The 22,384-nt window shown below is 48.4% G+C and overlaps 2 protein-coding genes across 4 annotated transcripts in view; both read right to left on the bottom strand.

Annotated features, from left to right (window-relative positions):
- LOC132762895 (gap junction beta-1 protein) overlaps window positions 1-22,384 on the bottom strand; it is a 122,263-nt gene that overhangs the window by 43,864 nt on the left and 56,015 nt on the right. The window lies entirely within an intron of this gene.
- Window positions 4,242-22,384, bottom strand: part of NLGN3 (neuroligin 3) — a 65,188-nt gene continuing 47,045 nt past the window's right edge. For all 3 annotated transcript variants that reach the window (XM_067471609.1, XM_067471611.1, XM_067471610.1), the window contains 3 exons: window positions 19,011-19,196; window positions 7,931-8,720; window positions 4,242-7,152 (listed from right to left, as the gene is read on the bottom strand). In XM_067471609.1, the coding sequence (XP_067327710.1) occupies window positions 6,276-7,152; window positions 7,931-8,720; window positions 19,011-19,196 (1,853 nt within the window). In that variant the 3' untranslated portion in view covers window positions 4,242-6,275. The remainder of the gene's footprint in view (window positions 7,153-7,930; window positions 8,721-19,010; window positions 19,197-22,384) is intronic.

Genomic DNA, 22,384 nt, shown 5'->3' on the forward strand with positions numbered 1-22,384 from the left:
GGAGGCAGGTAAGGATGTGTGGGTAAGAAAATCTATATATATAAATTTGTTAGGGGCATCCAACGAGGAAACAAAACTCAAAAACCCCCCAACGAAACTTAACCAAAATTCCCATGCCCATAACACAACCCACAAGGTACAAACATATCTACTCAAAATGAAAAACAACACAACAACACACTCACAAAACGGCAAAACAACAAAACTCAAAAATCCCCCAACGAAACTTAACCAAAATCCCCGTGCCCATGGGAGATGGTAGCGGGGTACAAATAAAGGATTATTATTATTATTATTATTATTATTATTATTATTATTAAGCCCCAAAAACCTAAATGACAAAAAGCTAAATGACAATACAGAAAAAAGAAGAAAGAGGGAGGGAAGAGGAGAAAAAGAAGAAAGAAAGAAAGAAAGAAAGAAAGAAAGAAAGAAAAGAAAAGAAAAGAAAGAGGGAAAGAAAGAAGGAAAGGGAGAAGGAAGCATGGAAGCAAAGAAAGAAAGAAAAGAGAGAGGGAGAGAAAGAAAGAAGGAAAGGGAGAAGGAAGCATGGAAGCAAAGAAAGAAGGAAGGAAAGAGGTAGAGAAGGAAGAAAGGAGAGAAAGAGGGAAGGAAAGAAAAAGGGAAGGAAGGAAAGTTAGAGGTGGAAGGAAGGAGAGAAGGAAAGAAAAAAGGGGGGAAGGAAGGAAAGAGGGAGCGAAAGAAGGGGGAAGATGTAAAGAAAGAGGGAGGGAAGGAAAGAAGGAAAGAGATGGAAGAAAAGAAAGACAGAAGAAGAGAAAGAAAAGGGGGGAAAGAAGGAAAGAGATAGAGAAGGAAGGAAGAAGAGAAGGAAAGACGGGAAGGAAGGAAAGAGGGAGTGGAGGAAGGAGTGAAAGAAGAAGAGGGAAGGTTGGCCACAGCAACGCGTGGCGGGTACAGCTAGTAATATATATAATATATAAAATAATGTATAAATATTAAAAACAATATGGTGTCCCTTCTGTGCGGATTTTCTCTTATCGTGGGTGGTCCTGGAAGGGAACACTGTATATTATATTATATATGTAATATATAATATTGTATGAAACTCTTATCAGGGGTTGTTTTAACCTCTGTTCTGCCAGTAAAACTGAATGACTGTGTCGCAAAAGGATGCATGCCTAAAAATATGAAAAGTTTGGAAAACTCTGCTCTATAGTCTCTAGACTAGAAAATCGTGCTCCCTCCTCAATGTCACATCCTTTTCAAATATCTAAATAAGGCTGTTCTGTCCCCTTCTCTCAGCTTTCTTTTCTGCAACCTAAACACCTCCGGCTCCCGAAGTCTCTCCTCATGAGAATTCATGGCTTCCAGGCCTTTGGCCATTTCGGTCTCCCTTCTCTGGACACCAAACTATATCCTTCCTGGACCGTGCTGCCTGGAGCTGGACACTTGGGGCAAGCTTTTCTCCCTATACAGAGCACTTGAGAAGCCCATGCGCCTGCAATGTGTGCCCACTTCTCTCGTCGAGCGCCACAGCCCTTGGCCTCGCTTGGCAGGGGCCTCGAGTGTGAACGGAGGCAGCCCTCCGTCCCTGGTTGCTATAGGAACACTGTGAGAAATTGCATTATAAAAAGGAGCAAAACCAGTGGCGTAAATAAAAGGAGATCAAGGAATGAGCATCTCGAAGTGTCACCTCGGTAGAGATAGAGCCCATCACCACATTTAGCTTAAAGCAATGTGGAACACACACCGGAGCCAGGTCTGTGCCAAAATGCCCACATAGAATCCTAGAGTTGGAAGAGACCTCGTCCAACCCCCACAGTGCTCTCTGGATGTAGGTGAACTACAGCTCCAAAACTCAAGGTCAATGCCCACCAAAGTATTTTCTGTTGGTCATGGGAGTTCTGTGTGCCAACTTTGGTTCAATTCCAACGTTGGTGGAGTTCAGAATGTTCTTTGATTGAAGGTGAACTATAAATCCCAGCAACTACAACTCCCAAACGACAAAATCATCCCCCCCTCAACCTCACCAGTATTCAAATATGGGTGTATTTGTACCAAATGTGGTCCAGTGAATGAAAATACATCCTGCATATCAGATATTTACATTACGATTCATAACAGTTGCAAAATTACAGTTATGAAGTAGCAATGAAATAATGTTATGGTTGGGGGGTCACCACAACACGAGGAATTGTATTAAAGGGTCACGATATTAGGAAGGTGGGGGAACACTGTTCCAGAGGGTTAATCGCTACAGAAGCAGCCTGCTTCTGCTAGACTGCTGCTATAGGGCACGCATGGGGCTTCCCTTGTTGACTGTGCAGAATACGAAATTGGTTAAGTGGGGCTTAAGTGGCGGAGGGAAAGGTCCAGTGCCTGTTAGGAATGATGGGAGTTGAAGTCCAAAAGCTTTCCTTTTCTCCCTCAGCCACTTAAGCCCCACTTAACCAATTTCGTATTCTGCACAGTCAACCAGGGAAGTCCCATGCATACCCTATGGCAGCAGTCTAGCTTCATCGCTTAAGCGGCTGAAAGAGGAAAGGAAGGGGTTTGAGGCTGTAGGAATGGTGGGAGTTGAAGTCCAAAACACCCGGAGGGCCCAAGTTTGCCCATGCCTGGATTAGCCCCTTGTTTGGTAATAAAACTGAATTACTGTGTCGCAAATGGATGCACTTCTCAAATATATGTCATCGCTACCGAAGCAGCCTGCTAACAATGTTCAAGTGTTGGTACTGTTATAATTTTGATAATTTGGAGAAATTATTGATTTGATTGTAATAATGACTACTAAAATGAGTACGTCCCTAACTAAGATGAGAAAACCTGTTGACAATGACGTGTGTGATGAACCCCAAGGAGCGTCTAGAGAGGAAACTACACAAAAATCAAATGTAGTGCATAAGAAGGGTCAAATTTCATACAGGAAAGATAATATAAAATTATATTAAACTTGTATAGGGGGTTGGTTTAGGCCACGCATGGGCAAACTTGGGCTCTCCAGGTGTTTTGGACTTCAACTCCCACCATTCCTACAGCCTCAAACCCCTTCCTTTCCTCTTTCAGCTGCTTAAGCGATGAAGCTAGACTGCTGCTATAGGGCACGCATGGGACTTCCCTTGTTGACTGTGCAGAATACGAAATTGGTTAAGTGCAGCTTAAGTGGCTGAGGGAGAAAAGGAAAGGTCCCGTGCCTGTTAGGAATGATGGGAGTTGAAGTCCAAAACACCCGGAGGACCCAAGTTTGCCCAAGCCTGGATTAGCCCCTGGTTTGCTAATAAAACTGAATTACCGTGTCACAAAAGGATGCACTTCTCAAATATATGTCATCGCTACAGAAGCAGCCTGCTAACAACGTTCAAGTATTGGTACTGTTATAACTTTGATAATTTGGAGAAATTATTGAATTGGTTGTAATAATGACTACTAAAATGAGTATGTTTCTAAGTAAGACGAGAAAACCTGTTGACAATGCCGTGTATGATCAACCCCAGGGAGTGGCTGGAGAGGAAACTACACAAGAATCAAATATAGTGCATAAGAAGGGTCAAATTTCATACAGGAAAGATAATATAAAATTGTATTAAACTCGTATAGGGGGTTGGTTTAGCCCACACATGGGCAAACTTGGGCTCTCCAGGTGTTTTGGACTTCAACTCCCACCATTCCTACAGCCTCAAACCCCTTCCTTTCCTCTTTCAGCCGCTTAAGCGATGAAGCTAGACTGCTGCTATAGGGCATGCATGGGACTTCCCTTGTTGACTGTGCAGAATACGAAATTAGTTAAGTGGAAAGGAAAGGTCCTGTGCCTGTTAGGAATGATGGGAGTTGAAGTCCAAAACACGCGGAGGCCCCAAGTTTGCCAATGCATGGATTAGCCCCTGGTTTGCTAATAAAACTGAGTTACTGTGTCGCAAAAGGATGCACTTCTCAAATATACGTCATCGACATGAAACATTTGGAAAGCTCTACAGCTCCCTATCTCCATCCCGCAGGAATCGGTGCCAGTTCCTTGAGAACAGTTAGAAGTGTGCAACAGTAGAGCTGGCTTCATCCACAGAAGGTGATAGACTCTCCTTTTTTGGCCAAAATTCGATGGCACAGATTGGCAACACATGGATTCTTGCCTTGTTTCGGCACAGACAGACTTTCGGGTCTGTGGATTCTTGGGAAGTCGGGATGCAAACACCCAGAACCTGCGTGAGGACAATGCCCCATCACTCCCTTGCCCGGCCCACATGACGACCCAAAGAAGCCAAAACAGGACAGCCGGCGGGTAAAAATACCCCTTCCACTTTATTTGGAATCCTTTCCACTGCTCAGGTGAGAGTCGGGACAGCTTAAATACATTCTCAGCCAGGACCATTCGCCTTGCCCTCATCCCATCACCCTCGGAAGGGAAAGCGGAGACCGGCGCTGCAAGAACCCCTCAAAGACAAGAGCTAGGAGGCCTCCTAGTGAGTTGGACAACATCCGTTGGGATCTATTCTTCCCTATTTGGGGGGTAGAGGGTCCTTCCTTCCTTCCTTCCTTCCTTCCTTCCTTCCTTCCTTCCTTCCTTCCCTCCTTCCTTCCTTTCCTAGTTCCCCAGCCCTCCCTTTGCAACCTGCCCTTGTGTCTTGAGTCCTCCTGATCCTCTCCAGAACATCCACATTCACCATTGACTGGTTTCTGGCCCCACCTGGCCTTTGTATCCTCAGACCTTGATTCCCGAGCCTCTTGTCCCCGCTTTTCCTTCACTCCCCAGCCCCAAACACCTGACCTCTCCCTCAGCATCAAGTCCTATTTGCACTTGGACCTCCAACCAACACCCATCTCAACACCCTCTTCCAAATCTTGTTGTTTTTGCAGCAAATTCCCATGTCTGGTTTGTGCGTGAGCAGAATGCCCCCACTGCCTCCTCTTCCAAATGGCTCCCAGCCCCACGGCAACCCCCTTTTCTTCCCTTAGCTGCCCGTTTCCCCATGTTGCCCACCGCGGAGATGCTGCTCTGCGCAAAGAGGCACGGCACCAGCGAGGAGGCTTTTGTGGGACTCAGGCACTGGGAATGGGGAGAGAAGGGGGCAGAGAGCGTCCCGTTGGCCGCGCTGCAGGAAGGGCTAACCTACAGGAGACTTGGCACAGCAGATGGCAAAGGGAGCTGGGGGTGGCACGGTGGGTGGCCGGGACAGGAATCCAGCTCGTTTCCGCTCCTCTGCTGGGGTGGGTTGACGGACACAAACGGACAGGTCGGAATGGCGGCGGAGGGGCGTATAAAAAATACAAAAGGGTCTTGGTTGCGACCGTCGCCTTTGCGGCTGCTGCCCCCTTATATAGAGGACGTTTGCTGGTTTCTCGGTTTGGCACAGGTCCGCAGTGGAGGGGCCCACAGCGCAGACGGGGCTGATGCGTGTGTCTGTGTCTTGTGTGTCTTGTATATGTGGGCTGTCTGAGTGTGTCTGTGTGTGTACATACGTGTCTCTATCTGGCTTTATTTTTTATATCAAGAACACTTAGTTTAAAATCTTTACAAAGGACAAAAACACGGCGTCTTCCCGTTAGTGTTTAAAGAACTAAAGATCTGCTTTGTTTTGCTTTTTTTTAAAAAAATGTCTTTTGGAAAGGAAGAAACAAAAAAAGGAGACAGACAGGGGAAAAATCGTTTCTTCTTCTTCTTCTTCTCTGCGACATGAAGATCGTGAGGTGGGAAAGAGGGGCACCAAGAGAGCATCTGTTGGGCCCAGCACCAAGCCCAAGTGACACGCAGGATCCAGCACTAGGTTTTTTTGGGATACCCAGAACCGGACTGCAACAATTTCCCCCCATTTGGTGGGATGGGGCTCACAAAAGATACTCCCCGCAAATGGGCCTTGATATGGCAACATAGTTTAACCTCCTCCTCCCCACATGGCACTTGGATTGATAAGTCTCGAGTGGCAAGGAGGGAACGAGTGGCATTTGAGGGGCTGTGATGGGGTCCCCTCTCGATATGGTCGCTGGAGACAAGAGGGGAGACCTCTTGGGTTAACCTCTTGCACGTTATCCGGTGAGGCTCAGAAGGACCCAAAGTTCAGAATGGCACTCAAGTGGCTTGAGGCTCTTTTTTGGGGGGTGGGGGTGGGCAGAAGAGGGTCCCTCTTTTGGGGCTGCGCTCCCCGCAACCGCCGAGGCAGCTCAAGGGAGAGTCAGAGCACTTGATACAAATGAAATCCCCTCCTGCGAGGAAGTGAGAGGCCCGAGAGGACGGAGCGTGGTGATCGTTAGGCGTCCGACTGCTCACCGCGCCGCCTCCGGTGAGGGTTGGAAGGGGGGGACTGTGTTCGCGGGGGGAGCTATACCCGGGTGGTGGAGTGTGAATGGGGCAGCCCCGTACTGCTGAAGCTGGCCGCGAAGGTGTTGTAAGGGTGCAAGGTCTGGAGCCCCACCAGGGAGTTGGGGATCATGGTGATGGTGTTCGGCGTCATGAGCGGGATGTCGTCCGGCGAACGGCGCAGCGTCAGAGTGTAGTCGGGCAGGGCGGCGGCAAGGCGCAGGGCGTCATGGGGGGCCACTGCCTCGCAGTCCCCGTGGTGCGCCTGGTTGGCTTGAAGAGAGGGCCGCTCCTCCTCTGGCGCGTGGCCGATGTCGTTGGCATTAGCTGCAGTGGCGATGGCAGCAGCGCCTCGCTGTGGGCTGGGCTGGCGGTGGGTGTCCTGGCGCCGCTTGTCCTTGCGGTAGTAGAGGGCAGCAAAGGCCAGGACGTTGAGGAAAAGGAGGGAGGCTCCCACGGCAATGGTGACACTCAGCTCAGTGGAGTAGTCCCGTGGGTTCTCCACCAACAGCGTGCCAGCCCCGTCTTGCTCCGGGTTCCATTTCTCCTGGGAGCCCTCGCCTCCGGTGTAGGCGGTGGATATGGCCGGCCGTTTGGTACTCCAGGCCTTGCCATTGGGCCGCCGGGTGATGTGCGAATTCTGGGTGGAGTCTGGCGGCGGCACCTTAGTGGTGGTGGACGTGTAGTGGAACATGTCATGGAGGTTGTAGAGGTGGGGCACCAGGTGCTTCCAGAAGGCCACCTTGGTGGCCCGGTAATGGTCCCTTACCCGGGGCTTCAGGCCGATATGCAGGTAGAGCTGGTCCCGGGGGTTGTACTTGGACCAGGCCACCTCCTCGAAGCGGTTGGCCTTGGTATGGATGAACTTGGTGTCCTGCGGCACAGGCTTGTTCGGATCCCTGGCAAAGAAAGGGGTGGAGGACACCATCAGCAACAAGTTACAATGACTCCTTTGGCAACCTTTGTGGTGAGTGGGACTGGCACTGCTGAGGGTAAAATGACCCTAGATGTGGGGGTGCAACAGGACACAGCAAGTCATTCGGACAACCTGGCTAAGGAGAATGGGACTGGCACCCAATCTGAAATGCTGAAACTCATGAAACTCATTACATGTGGACTCTAAATGCTAAAGCAGAGAGGTGAGCCTACTGCAGACCATATGCAAATCCCACCAAATCCCATGCCCACTCTAGCTCTACAAGCACCACAGAACCCTAGAGTACTCCAAACATCTCTATTTTCCCCTGAGGTTGTCCTCAAAATGGTGACTTCCTGCAGCCATTTTGAGAAAAACTGCAGAGGAAAATGGAGGTATTTGGATTTGCTGTGGGGAGGAGACTGAAGACAGATCTGGAAAAAAGGCCCCCGGGCCCCCAAGGAGTTGCCCAACCCAATGGAGCATGATATGAGAGTAGGCAACTCAGTGTCCTCCAGGTGTTGGAACGAGAGGCTCAATGATTGTGAACTGATGTAGCCGAGACTCAAGGATGTTGCAGTCCAAAGTATGGAGAGCACCAGCCTGCCTACTCTTTGTCTGGTGGAGAGATATGAGGTTTTCCTCTACCTTTGTTTGGCCTCTGATGAGCAGAGGGGCTTGAAGACATCCACACCCACAGTCCTGAAAACCCACAGAAGCACCCCCATGTTCCCCATTCCCACCAGCTGGAAGAGACCTACCCGGTTTTGGCAAAGTTCGTCCAGTAGGTCATGACCACGGCACTGAGCATGACGTCGTTCTTAGAGAAGTTGCAGGGGAAGAGGTCAGTGGGGCCGATCATGGGGATCCCGAAGACGTAAGGCACCTCATCCCCATGGGCCGCGTCTGACCAGGCCGGCTTCATCAGGCTCTGGCAGTGGTGGTAGAAGGCGTAGAAGTAGGTGGGCGAGCCGTAGCGGGCGTGGAGGTCGGCGGTTACCACTGAGGGCTCCACCCACTGGTGGTCTGTAAAGAGGGCCACTAGGGTCTTGCGGCGTGTCTCTGGGTTGTCCCGATCAGCCCAGTCCGTGTACATGAACTTGATGGTCTCGCGCAACGTGTCCTTCCCCTCCGGGTAGCCGTACAGGTTGTCCACGAAGTTGGAGACGGAGTAGTCAAAGTCGCTGCCGGAGACCCCATCCTCGGGGTCCACCACCCCCTCCACAAACTTGAGGCCCTCGCCCTGGTTGACGCCCAGCATGATGTCGTAGTTGAGGAACTCACCCTGCTCCATCAGGATCTCCGGGTCATCAGGGATAACGTCCCCATCGATGACTGGCCCAAAGGCCACATGATAGCGGGCCGGTTGGATGTCTTGCTCCACCAGTTCCTTGGCTGTCTTCTGCCGCAGGCAGTCCACCATGTCCACCGTGTCCAGCACGTTGCAGCCCACCTTGTCGGCCAGCAAGCTAGTGTACTTCACCGGCTGGTAGTTGACCGCCCAGCTGGACAGTGCCGAGCCGCTCTGGATGATGGCTCTCTGGAAGAGACCTGGAGTGGAGAGCAGGACAGAAGCAACATCAGAAATTAGCACAATGTTTCTCAACGTGGGGGTCGGGACCCCTGGGGAGTTGCAAGGGGATATCACTGGGGTCGCCAAAGACCATCAGGAAACACAGTATTTTCTATTGGGCATGGGGGTTCTGTGTGGGAAGTCTGGGCCAATTCTATCGTTGGGATTCAGAGTGCTCTTTGATTATAGGTAAAGGTTGTCCCCTGACATGAATTCCAGTCGTGTCCGACTCTGGGGTGTGGTGCTCATCTCCATTTCTAAGCCGATGAGCCGGCATTGTCCATAGACACCTCCAAGGTCATGTGGCCAGCATGACCGCATGGAGCGCTGTTACCTTCCCGCCGGAGCGGTACCTATTGATCTATTCACATTTGCATGTTTTTGAACTGCTAGGTTGGCAGAAGTTAGGCCTGAAAGCGGAAGCTCACGCCGCTCCCTGGAATCGAACCTGCGACCTTTTGGTCAACAAACTCAGCAGCTCAGTGCTTTAACCCACTGTGCCACCGGGGAGGCCCCTTTAATTATAGGTGAACTATAAATCCCAGCAACTACAACTTTTAAATATCAAGGTCTATGTTTCCCACACTGCACCAGTGTTCAGATTTGGGCATATCGAGTATCTGTGCCAAGTTTGGTCCAGATCTATCATTGAGTCCACAGTGCTGTTTGGATATAGGTGAACTACAACTCCCAAACTCAAGGTCAATGCCCAGCAAACTCTTCTAGTATTTTCTGTTGGTCATGGGAGTTCTGTGTGTCAAGCTTAGTTCAATTCTATCGTTGGTGGAGTTCAGAATGCTCTTTGATTGTAAGTGAACAATAAATCCCAGCAACTACAACTCCCAAATGACAAAATCAATCCCCCCCAACCCTACCAGTATTCAAATTTGGGCATATTGTGTATTTGTGCCAAATTTGGTCCAGTGAATGAAAATACATCCTGCATATCAGATATTTACATTACGATTCATAACAGTAGCAAAATAACTTATCAATCCATTTCGTTTTTTCTCCCTAAGTGGAGTATCTTGCATTTGGGTTGTTGTAGGTTTTTCCGGGCTATATGGCCATGTTCCGGAGGCAATTTTTCTCCTGACATTTCGCCTGCATCTATGGCAAGCATCCTGAGTGGGATGAGTTTCTCCCTAAGTGGAGTATCTTGCATTTGTGTTGTTGTAGGTTTTTCCGGGCTATATGACCATGTTCTGGAGGCAATTTTTCTCCTGACGTTTCGCCTGCATCTGTGGCAAGCATCCTGAGGATGCTTGCCATAGATGCAGGCGAAACGTCAGGAGAAAAATTGCCTCCAGAACATGGCCATATAGCCCGGAAAAACCTACAACCCAGTGATTCTGGCCATGAAAGCCTTCGACAATATCTTGCATTTGTCCCCGTTGAACTTCATTTTGTCAGTTTTGGCCCCTCTCTCTAATGTGTCAAGATTGTTTTGAATCCTGCTCCTGTCCTCTGGAGTATTGGCTATCCATCACGATTGGCATCTTCTTTTTCCCGACTCCTCAATTCAGTGCCGGGCATTTGAACCTGGTAGTATTAGCATCAACCTCTCTTTGTGAATGCATGCACATGCATTGCTGTGGTGCCAGCAAGAGCAATGGCCAAGCAAGGCCAGAGTGTGGCCTGTGCCTTGAACTGGGCAGCATCCTGTGGCTGAAGCCCCTTCCCAGTTAACCCTTCGCAGGGCAGTGCCAGGGAGAGCGGCAGCAGCCTTCACTTCCTGCCCAGCTGGGCCCCGCTTTGTGCCAACGGCGTCTCGGCTGAGCGGCGCATCCCCCTCCGCGGCACAAAGGGGCCTTTCTGCTGGAAGGAACACCAGAAGGCCGGGCCGAGGAAGCGGGCCACAAAGGCCGTGGGGCTGGCAGGAGAAGGCTGGGCCGGGCGCCAAGACCCTTCTCCTCCACAGGGCTCCGAATACAAAAGGGGCCCAGGAAACGCAGCTGAGGCTGCCGGGAAGGGGGCTTCGCCTCGGTCCTTGCAAGAGCGAGGATCGGGGCCAGTCCTGCTCTTCTCCTTTCCCCCTTCCTCTTTGGATGGGCAAAATGATGCCGGGATGCAGATCCGGAGTCCCTTTTGCCCTCAATTGCCCTCTCTCCCCAATTGCCCAAACTACAAAGCCCCTTTTCACCAAGGCACACCTGGCCGACCTTTTTTGCTTCCTTTACGCCAGTGGTTCTCAACCTTCCTAATGCCATGACCCATTAATACAGTTCCTCATGTTATGGTGACCCCAACCACAATATTGTTTTGTTGCTACTTGATATCTGTCATTTTACAACTGTCATAAGTCATAAATATCCAATATGCAGGATGTATTTTCATTCACTGAACCAAATTGAGCACAAATCCCAATACGCCCAAATGTGGATGCTAGTGGGGTAGGGGGAGGATTGATTTCATAATTTGGGAGTTGTAGTTGCTAAGATTTATAGTTCACTTTTAATCAAAGAGCATTCTGAACTCCACCAGCAATGAATTTGAACCAAACTTGGCACACAGACCTCCCACAACCAACAGAAAAAACTGGAAGGGTTTGGTGGGCATTGACCTTGAGATTGGGAGTTGTAGTTCACCTATATCCAGAAGAGCACGTGGATTCACGCAAAGATGGATCTGGACCAAACTTGGCACGAATACTCAATATGCCCAAATGTGAACACTGGTGGAGTTTGGGGAAAATAGACCATGACATTTGGGAGTTGTAGTTGCTGGGATTTATAGTTCACCTACAATCAAAGAGCATTCTGAATTCGACCAACAATAGAATTGGGTCAAACTTCCCACACAGAATCCACATGACCAACAGAAAATACTGTTTTCTGATGGTCTTTGGTGACCCCTTTGATACCCCCTCATGACCCCCTCAGGGGTCCCGACCCCCAGGTTGAGAAACACTGTATTACGCTATGTAACACAATTTTTGTTCCTGGGTTATCAGTGTTATTTCCTAATTGATTCTATCATAAAATCATGGACAAAGTTTGTTAAACTTTAATTATTATTATTGTTTATTATTGTTTTTTGTGGGACATCCTGCAGCACATTTTGCTATCGTTTTTCAATGAATATCACATCGAGTCTCAAACCATTCAACAGAGTTTGTGGCAGCCACAAAAATGAAGTTTCTGGAGTAGAAAAACTACTTTCAAAGGACGTGGTGCACAATGAAACAGGAAATAACACTTTCAAACCAGGAACAGAACGTTTTTCAAATTTTGTTATGCAGTATTGTTGTTGTTATGAAAGGATTCCCCTTGACGTTAAGTCTAGTCATATCCAACTCTGGGGGTTGGTGCTCATCTCCATTTTTAAGAGCTGGCGCTGTCCGTAGACGCCTCCAAGGTCATGTGGTCGGCATGACTTAATGAAGCGTTGTTACCTTCCCTATTGATCTACTCACATTTTCATGTTTTCAAACAGCTAAGTTGGCAGAAGCTGGGGCTAGCAGCAGGACCTCACCCTGCTCCCTAGATCATCATCATCATCACATTATTATTATTATTATTATTATTATTATTATTATTATTAGTCCACAGGAGACACTCTGCTGGCTGTTGTATTGGATCACACGGTGGACACTTCCCAAGTGTTAGGACTGTGTGATGTATTTACATTATTTTATTGTATTATTATATTTATTGCATTCATTATTTTACTCTATTATTGTTATTATAACATTAATTACTTTATTATTATTACTATTATTATTATTATTAAATTTCCATTATTTACTCTATTATTATTTTTTGTTACATGTTATTATATTTATTATTTTATTCTATCACTGTAGGTAATAGGTAAGCACATTGACATTGAAGGAGGTTAGAATAATGGTTGAATCAGAGTTGGGCAGTCTTATCTTAAATTACAGTTTTGTGTAAATACTCAAAAACATTTAACCTACGGACGATTACCAGTAGCTGCCACATTTGTCACCCTCGGCTTATACTCGAGTCAATACGTTTTTCCAGATTCTGGTGGTAAATTTAGGTCCCTCGGCTTATATTCGGGTCGGCTTATACTCGAGTATATACGGTAAATGACAATTCAGATCATGATACAGGCCGTTTGTCATAGGAGTCGTCATCGAAAGCATGACGAAACACCCACGTCTTTAATTCCTTATGGAACGTGGCTAGGGAGGGTGCCAGCCTAATCTCCCTGGGGAGGGAGTTCCAGAGACGGGGGGCCACCACCGAGAATGCCCTCTCTCTCGTCCCCACCAACCGTGCCTGAGACGGAAGCGGGAGCGAGAGAAGAGCATCCCCGGAAGATCTTAAGGGAGGAGGCGGTCACGCAAATAGGCAGGTCCTGAATCATTAAGAGCTTTATAGGTGATAACCTGCATCTTGTATTGGGACCGGAAACTTAACGGCAGCCAGTGGAGCTGTTTAAACAGGAGGGTTGACCGCTCCCTATAACTTGCTCCAGTTAACAATTTGGCTGCCGGCCTTTGCACCAGCTGTAGTTTCCGAACCGTCTTCAAGGGCAGCCCTACATAGAGTGCATTGCAGTAGTCTAATCTTGAGGTAACGAAGGCATGGACCACTATGGTCAAGTCAGACTTCTCGAGGTACGGTCGCAGCTGGCGCACAAGTTTTAACTGCAATTATTTGTCATGTCAATTGTATTACATTTCTAACAGAACAAAACAAACAAACAGACAAAACACAAAATTTGCAAGCTTGGCAGTTGATTAAATGTCCTTTGACCAGTATCTGGCCACTTGGAGTGCTTCTGGTGTTGCTGCAAGGAGGTCCTCCATTGTGCTCAGGTTGCATTGCAGCAGATGGTCAGTGGTTTGCTCTTCTCCACACTCGCATCTCGTGGATTCCACTTTATAGCCCCATTTCTTGAGGTTGGCTCTGCATCTCGTGGTGCCAGAGCGCAGTCTGTTCTGCGCCTTCCAAGTCGCCCAGTCTTCTGTGTGCCCAGGGGGGAGTCTCTCATTTGGTATCAGCCATTGGTTGAGGTTCTGGGTTTGAGCCTGCCACTTTTGGACTCTCGCTTGCTGAGGTGTTCCAGCCAGTGTCTCCGTAGATCTTAGAAAACTATGTCTTGATTTAAGTCATTGACGTGCTGGCTGATACCCAAACAGGGGTTGAGCTGGAAATGTCTCTGCTGCTACTTCCCGGTGGAAGTCAGGTGGTGCAATATCGGTTAGACAGTGTAATTTCTCCAGTGGTGTAGGGCGCAGACACCCCGTGATAATGCAGCATGTCTCATAAAGAGCCACATCCACTGTTTTAGTGTGGTGAGATGTGTTCCACACTGGGCATGCATACTCAGCAGCAGAGTAGCATAGCGCAAGGGCAGATGTCTTCACTGTGTCTGGTTGTGATCCCCAGGTTGTGCCAGTCAGCTTTCGTATGATATTGTTTCTTCATTTAACTGCAATGCCCAATAAAGACACACTGATTGAACATCAGGGTCTCCCCTTTTTGTCCCTAAATGCCACTCTTCCCAGCCTTCCCATGATTCTAGCTGGCAAAGGATGGTGGCAACTGGGAACCTGAGTTCTGGGTTCGAAAGGCCTGGCTGCATTTACAGAAGAAAGATGGGCAAATGCATACACTCGCACATCTCTGCCTGCCTGGAAAGTGACTCATCCCCAGCAATGATGGCGGATTTGGCACCGACAGCCCTGTGCCTCTCAATGAGAGCACATCCCGGTCACGCACCCTCCTTGGCGTTTCTGGTGCGCTTCTCTTCCTTAGGAGAAGCACCTCTTTGGGCTCTGACCTTGGCCTCTTGGGGAGGGTCTTCTTGCCCTCCTTGACCCCCTCCCAAAAGTCTCCTTTGTATCAGAAAGGTTTATTTTGGAGCTGGGAAACATCCCCTGGGGAAAGATGCATCAGTGCATAATATTTTCCAATGTATTTTCCAAAAGTAATGTTGTGTCGTGTAGCTTCCATTCCCAGTCTGGCCTGACATACAGTCAAACGGAGGAAGAAACAATGCAGATTGAAAATCGAAATGCAGTATTTTGGCTATTTTGGCATGGTTTTGGGGGTGAAAAATGGTTTGAAAACGGCACCCTAAATCCAAGGGATTCGGGGTCTTGTCTAAGAGATGAGGATGATTATGATTGCATTACTACCCAGTCAGTTTTGAACCATGAGTTTTGGATTTGCATTCTACTTAGGTTGTATTTTGATCTTTGGGCCATGTTTTGGTGTATATATCATAGTATCATAGAATCAAAGAGTTAAAAGAGACCTCATGGGCCATCCAGTTCAACCCCCTGCCAAGAAGCAGGAATAATGTATTCAAAGCACCCCTGACAGATGGCCATCCAGCCTCTGTTTAAAAGCTTCCAAAGAAGGAGCCTCCACCACATTCTGGAGCAGAGAGTTCCACTGCTGAACGGCTCTCACAGTCAGGAGTGACTTGAGAAACTGCGAGTCGCTTCTAGTGTGAGAGAATGGGCCATCTGCAAGGACGTTGTCCAGGGGATGCTTGGATGTTTTATCATCCTTGTGGGACGCTTTTTTCGTGTCCCCACATGGGGAGCTGGAGCTGACAGAGGGAGCTCATCCGCGCTCTCCCCGGATTTGAACCTCCGACGTGTTGGTCTTCAGTCCAGGCTCAGCCATGGACTTTGAGCAATTCACACTTTCTCAGCCTTGGAAGAACCAAGGCACATAAGAGCAGGAACTTTGCTTCTTTTGTGTGTGTGTGTGTCAGGAGTGACTTGAGAAACTGTGAGTCGCTTCTAGTGTGAGAGAATGGGCCATCTGCAAGGACATTGTCCAGGGGATGCTTGGATATTTTATCATCCTTGTGGGACGCTTTTTTCGTGTCCCCACATGGGGAGCTGGAGCTGACAGAGGGAGCTCATCCGCGCTCTCCCCGGATTTGAACCTCCGACGTGTCGGTCTTCAGTCCAGGCTCAGCCATGGACTTTGAGCAATTCACACTTTCTCAGCCTTGGTAGAACCAAGGCACATAACAGCAGGAACTTTGCTTCTTTTGTGTGTGTGTGTGTCAGGAGTGACCTGAGAAACTGCAAGTCGCTTCTAGTGTAAGAGAATTGGCCATCTGCAGGGATGTTGCCCAGAGGATGCTTGGATGTTTCGATGTTTTATCATCCTTGTGGGAGGCTTTTTTCGTGTCCCCACATGGGGAGCTGGAGCTGACAGAGGCAGCTCATCCGCGCTCTCCCCGGATTTGAACCTCCGACGTGTCGGTCTTCAGTCCAGGCTCAGCCATGGACTTTGAGCAAGTCACACTTTCTCAGCCTTGGAAGAACCAAGGCACATAACAGCAGGAACTTTGCTTCTTTTGTGTGTTTGTGTGTGTCAGGAATGACTTGAGAAACTGCAAGTCGCTTCTAGTGTGAGAGAATTGGCCATCTGCAAGGACGTTGCCCAGAGGATGCTTGGATGTTTTGATGTTTTATCATCCTTGTGGGAGGCTTTTTTCGTGTCCCCACATGGGGAGCTGACAGAGGGAGCTCATCCACGCTCTCCCCGGATTTGAACCTCCGACGTGTCGGTCTTCAGTCCAGGCTCAGCCATGGACTTTGGGCAACTCACACTTTCTCAGCCTTGGAAGAACCAAGGCACATAACAGCAGGAACAGAAGCTAGCAGCAGCGGAAAGCCAGCCCAGCCGGTCCTGCTGCCTTCCCCGCAAAGTCCCAGGGGCTGGCTGCCCTTTATTAGTAGATCTGCCTCCTTTCCAACCCAATCCCTCCCTCTCTCCCTTCCTCTCCTGGCTGCCTCCGAAGAGGCCTGTTTATGCGCCGGTCTGTCCCTGAGGGGGTGGCTGCAGCCCTGCATGTTCCTGCCAGCTTCATTTGCTGGCAAGTCAGTCTCCGGCTTCTTGAGCCGGGAGCTTTTTATAGGCTGCACAGCAGTAGCAGCAGCAGCAGCAAAGAAAGGAGGGGAGGGATGTGGAGCAAGAGAGAGAGACAGGCAGCCGCAAGAGAGAACCAGCGCATGAGTGTGCGCTCACTCGCTCACTGGTTAATGAACATCTCTTGGGAGGGAGGCACGAGAGGCAAGAGAGGCCTCCCTCTCAAAGACCAAGATCCAGGGGGAATTTTAATGCAGAATGGAGAGAGAATGCGCCTGGATGCAACGTTTCCAAGCACCGTGCATGCGCCCCCGCCTTCCCTTCGCAGCATTCAAGGCGAGAGAGGCCCTTGATTAATGGCAGCGCCTGCCCCTGCCACGCATGGCCCCCTCTCGCTCATTTCGCCCCGTTTCCATGTATGCGTTCTGCAAACAGGCACGTCTCTGCTGCTGCGCAATGATGCCTTGGAAGCAAAATGCGCTCTCTCCTTCCTCAAGGTGCCAGTTGCAGAATGGAAGGCGAAAGACCAACGCATGCCTTCGTTCCCACACCGCCCTGTGGCAAGTCTACCACCGAGGGTTGCCACAGTAGTCTCCTTGGGCTGAGAGAGTGAGCCCAAGGTCTCCAGACAGAGCACAGATCAAACCTCAATTTTCCAGAGCCCTCATTGAACACTCACTGCTGACATCGACACTTACTCCTTGTGCAATGGGGAATACTAACACACAGGAACTACGGTAATTCTGCAATGGCAACAAACCACTTTGATATCAAAACCACTGACAAATCTTGACCCAGCATTTGTTGAAGATGTTTGTAATTTATAATGTAGATTTCAAAGTATGTATGTATGTATGATTAAAATGCAATAGCTATGTGCCGAGTGTATTTCTGTGTGGAAAGAGTTAATAGAACCATGGAGGGAACAGCATTCCTAGAGAGGTCATAAATAAGGGTATAGAACTAATGGAGGCAGCACTCTGGAATGCAAGAGGTGTGGACTAGTACTGATAACAGCAGTTCGTGTGTTCGCAGTGTTACTATCGGATGGTGAGAAGTAAGTTTTACAATGTGCTGAGTGTTAAGTAGCTTCTAATGTATATAGCTGCAAAATAAAGTAGTTTATAGCCTAAAGTGGCTGTGATTGTGTTCCTGCCTTGCTGTGCGGCAGATGCCACTGACAGCATTCAGGGACTGGACTCTTTTCCAGTTAGAGCAGACACATTGAATAAAGGCCATCCCAACTGATTAACTGGCCCTCCTTCAGTTAGAACTGGGAACAGAACTGTGGCCCAAGTGAGAGGCGGACATTTGGAGAACTCTGTTGAAGCAACATGTACCAAAAGCCTCTGTTGCTGGGCAGGCACCAACAGGATCCCAACCATTTGCTTTGTAAAGGTATTAATATGGTTGTGCAGTGGGTTAAACCGCTGAGCTGCTGAACTTACTGACTGAAAGATTGGTGGTTCAGATCCGGGAAGTGGGGTAAGCTCCCACAGTTAGCCCAGCTTCTGTCAACCTAGCAGTTTGAAAACATGCAAATGTGAGATCAATAGGTTCCAATTCTTTAAGAAGGTAACGGTGCTCCATGCAGTCATGACGGCCACATGACCTTGGAGGTGTCTACTATTCAGCTTAGAAATGGAGATGAGCACCACCCCCCAGTTAGATATGACTACCTTTAACTTTACCTTTAATAATAACTTTATTTTTAATAGCGGGTGAGTTTCCGCTATTAGCCCCAGCTTCTAGCAGTTCTTCTAGCAGTTCTTCTAGCAGTCTAGCAGTTCAAAAACATGCAAATGTGAGTAGATCAATAGGCACCTCTCCAGTGGAAAGGTAATGGTGCACCGTGCAGCCATGCCGGCCACATGACCTTGGAGGCGTCTACTGACAACGCTGGCTCTTCGGCTTAGAAATGGAGATGAGTACCAACCCTCAGAGTCGGACATGACTAGACTTAAAGCGGAAACCTTTACCTTTACTTTACATGCGTACACACACACGCACAAATGCTGAACTAATAGGAATGTGCGAAGAGAGACCCTCTTCAAAAATTTCAGGAAACTTTGCCCCTTGCTTGATTTTCATCTTACTCTGTTCCCTTCTACCTTTCCCCATCTTCTGGGATGGCCAGAAGATGCATCGAGGTCCGCCTTCCCCTGCTTTCTGCTGCTTTGGGGCTCCATTTCCATGATCTGCAGAAACTGAGTCCCATCCGAAGTACCCTTGCGTCCTGTAATGGCCTCTGCGGGACTCCGTTTTCGAGGCACATATAAAGTGAGCACTAAATCCATGGGATGTCCCAAGATGTTTGGCACTTATAGGACCAAGCTGCTTAGTTTTGCCCTCAAACCCAATGGGAAATATAACTTATTTGGGGTAGGGTGTGTGGGACCCCACAACGTAACATTTCCAAACTGTGCTTCCCCTTCAGAGGGGATGTGGCATTACCTTCAGAGTGATGGGAGAGGGTGAGCAAGCTGACGCAGGAGGCACCGATGCCGGAGCCGAAGACGGTGATGCGCAAGGGGTCCCCCCCAAAGAAGGCGATGTTTTCGCTGATCCAGCGCAAGGCCTGGATCTGGTCCAGCAGCCCATAGTTTCCCTTGGCGGCCTGGTCGCCCGTGCTCAGGAACCCTGCGGGGCAAGAGAGAGCTGGTCAGGGTTCAGTGTCAAGCAAGACCCCCAGGAAGACGTGGAAACATCCCAAGGTCCAGGACAGAGCAACAACCTTTCCTTTTGGGCTCCTAACTTGGGCTCTCCAAGGGCAGTCTGGCACAATGTGGGCACATTGGGAAACTAGTGATGGATATTGCAATTAGAAAGGGAAATCGTCCCATTCTGGTATGGAAGAGATAGACCCAAGATACAGAGAAGAGTCAGGACAGGTAAAGCAAAGGCATGCCAGTGTCTCCAAGGAAAGAGGAGGACCCTTTCCCAAGCAGGAAAGACCCTCCTCTGCCAACCGGCTCTGAAGTTCTAGCGAAGCCTTGTTCCACGAGGGACACTGGTATTGATGCTCCCATCCCGTGGGTCCATTTCCCACCAGGTTCTTGGCTGCCCCCCAACCAGGAAAGGAGATACTCCCTCGGGTGCCTCTCATTAGCAGCACCCGCCAGGCATCAACGGAGGGAGGAGGAGGAGGAGCTGGGTAAACACATTTATTCAATATTTAACCGCAGATCAATATTTGCTCTCAGGCGTGCCAGGAGGCACAGAACGAGGCACCGGCTCCCAGTCCTGTCGCTCTGGCCAGCCGTCTCTGGGGTGGAGAGGCTGAAGGAGGAGAGGCAGATCTGAGATTGAGGTGGGACACAAGAGATTTTCCGCTTGGAGTGGAAGTCCCGGAACTCTTCCTCAACCAGCATGCTAGGAATTGCAATGCAGACTGAATATATATTGCTGACCAAATCCCTCCGGGAAGAGGGGGCGGGTATAAATAAAGATTATTACTCTTATTATTATTATTACAGTAGAGTCTTGCTTATCCGACATAAACGGGCTGGCAGAATGTCGGATAAACGAAAATGTTGGATAATATGGAGTCTCCTTCTGTTACCCGTCCGATGCGGCACTAGACACCAAGAATACTAACAACAGGGACTCAAAGATATAAGGCAAGGCAACGCCCCAGGGCTAGAGTGGCCCAGCAGGAAGTGCCCAGATGTGGAAGAGGAGCGTGGAAATCACAGAGGGAAGGAGAAAGGATGCTTTCACTTCCGATCCTGCCCCTTTTCCCTCTTTCTTGCCTTTCTCCTCCTCCTTGTCTTGCCTTTTTCACTTATTGGGAATGGAGAGAGAGTTGGGGAGCGCTCCTTTAATTGAAGGGGAAATGCTGGAGGAAAAGGGAGCGTCGGATAAGAATGAATGTCGGAAAAGCGAAGGCCGGGTAAGCGAGACTCTACTGCAGGGGTCCTCAAACCTTTTAAACAGAGAGCCAGGTCACAGTCCCTCAAACTGTTGGAGGGCCAGATTATAATTTGAAATAAAAAACATGAATGAATTCCTATGCACACTGCACATATCTTATTTGTAGTACAAAAGCACTTCAACAGTACAATAATTAAAATGAAGAACCATTTTAACAAATATATACTTATTAGTATTTCAATGGGAAGTGTGGGCCTGCTTTTGGCTGATGAGATAAGATTGTTGTTGTTGTTGTTGTTGTGTGCTTTCAAGTCATTTCAGACTTAGGTTGACCCTGAGTGAGGGCCGGGTAAATGACCTTGGAGAGCCGCATCCGGCCCCCAGGCCTTAATTTGAGGACCCCTGCTCTACTGTATTATTATTATCACTGTCGTCATCATTATTATTATCATATACACAGCCAGATTAGTACACAGAAAACAAGATCACTTTGCTGGTTTTTGTATTCAATCACAAGTCAGACATTTCCCAAGTGTCTAGTACTGTGTGATGTATCAGTGACTAATGCGTGCAGATCCAAGTAGGGTGACCCTTTGCAGCTGACAGATTGTAATTTTGTCAGCGCCAATTGTTTTTAAGTGCAGGCCAAGGTCTTTAGGCACTGTACCCAGTGTGTCAATCACCACTGGGACCACCTTGACTGACTTGTCTTTGCAGTTCGATCTTTAAGTCCTCATATCGTGTCAGCTTTTCCAGTTGTTTCTCGTCTATTCTGCTGTCACATTATTGTTGTTGTTGTTGTTGTTATATATGTGGTAGTTTGCACCACACTCTGGGCAGCACAGAGGGAATGGATAGTTTTGGAGGGTCCCTCCTGTATGCATCTTGCACCCCACCCCACATACTGCTAGGCAATGCTCATATTCCTCCCCTGGCAATTCCTCCTTAAGAAGACAAGCTCCAAATATGCAAAGCAAAAAAGATGCAAGGATATATTTCAGGAAGTCACTGATACTGGTCTCTCAGATAAATGAGGGTCAAGAGCTTCTCAGACCTCCTGGCGAGACATGCAAAGGCCAAGGGCAAGATGCTTCCCTTTATTGCTGCAAGGACTGGGCAATGCCCCTCCAAATCCATAGGCATCGATGCCCCTGGGCCCACATTTGGGGGAAACAGACCCTGGCTGAGCTTTCTTTGAATGGCACAAGTCCAATGTGTTGTCGTTGTGGTTTAAACAAAGGATGGGATGCTCATATGTGGTGAGAAGGTTGGGAAAAATATGGAAAAACTATTTAAATTATCACGGACAGGGATTTGATGCTAGTGGTGGGAGTTTTAGAAAACCACAAGATCAAAGTAAAAGATCAAGAATTATTGAAAGTGATTATTTTAGCAGGAAAGGCGGTGATAGTATAGGGTTGGAAAGAGGGGGGAATGGATTATGGAAAACTAGAATAACTACCTTTACGATCTGATATTATAGCATGTCTATATATTATAGCATGTCTCAAAATGTTATGCATTGAGTGTAAAACAAGAGGAATCAAAGATAAATGGATAGTTTATATCAGGCATGGGCAAACATCGGAGTGGTGGGAGTTGGAGTCCAAAACAACTGCAAGACCCAAGTTTGTTCATATCTGGTCTACACTGTCATATCATCCAGGTCAAAGCAGATGATCTGGATTTTATATGGAAGTGTAGAAAAGGCCTCACTTAACCAATTTTGTATTCTACACAGTCAACAAGGGGGAGCCCCATGCGTGCTCTATTGCAGCAGTCTAGCTTAATTGCCTAAGCAACTGAGGGGGGGGAAAGGAAAGGGCCTGAGGCTGTTATGAATTGTTGAAGTCCATGCCTGATTTGCCCGGCCCTGGTTTTATTGCGTAATTGATGTATTGTTTTTTATTCCTTATGTTTTATTTTGCTTTAAATTGTACTGTTATTGTTTTTGC

The sequence above is a fragment of the Anolis sagrei genome, chromosome 10 (assembly GCF_037176765.1).
Source record: "Anolis sagrei isolate rAnoSag1 chromosome 10, rAnoSag1.mat, whole genome shotgun sequence".
Classification (NCBI taxonomy): Eukaryota; Metazoa; Chordata; class Lepidosauria; order Squamata; family Dactyloidae; genus Anolis; species Anolis sagrei.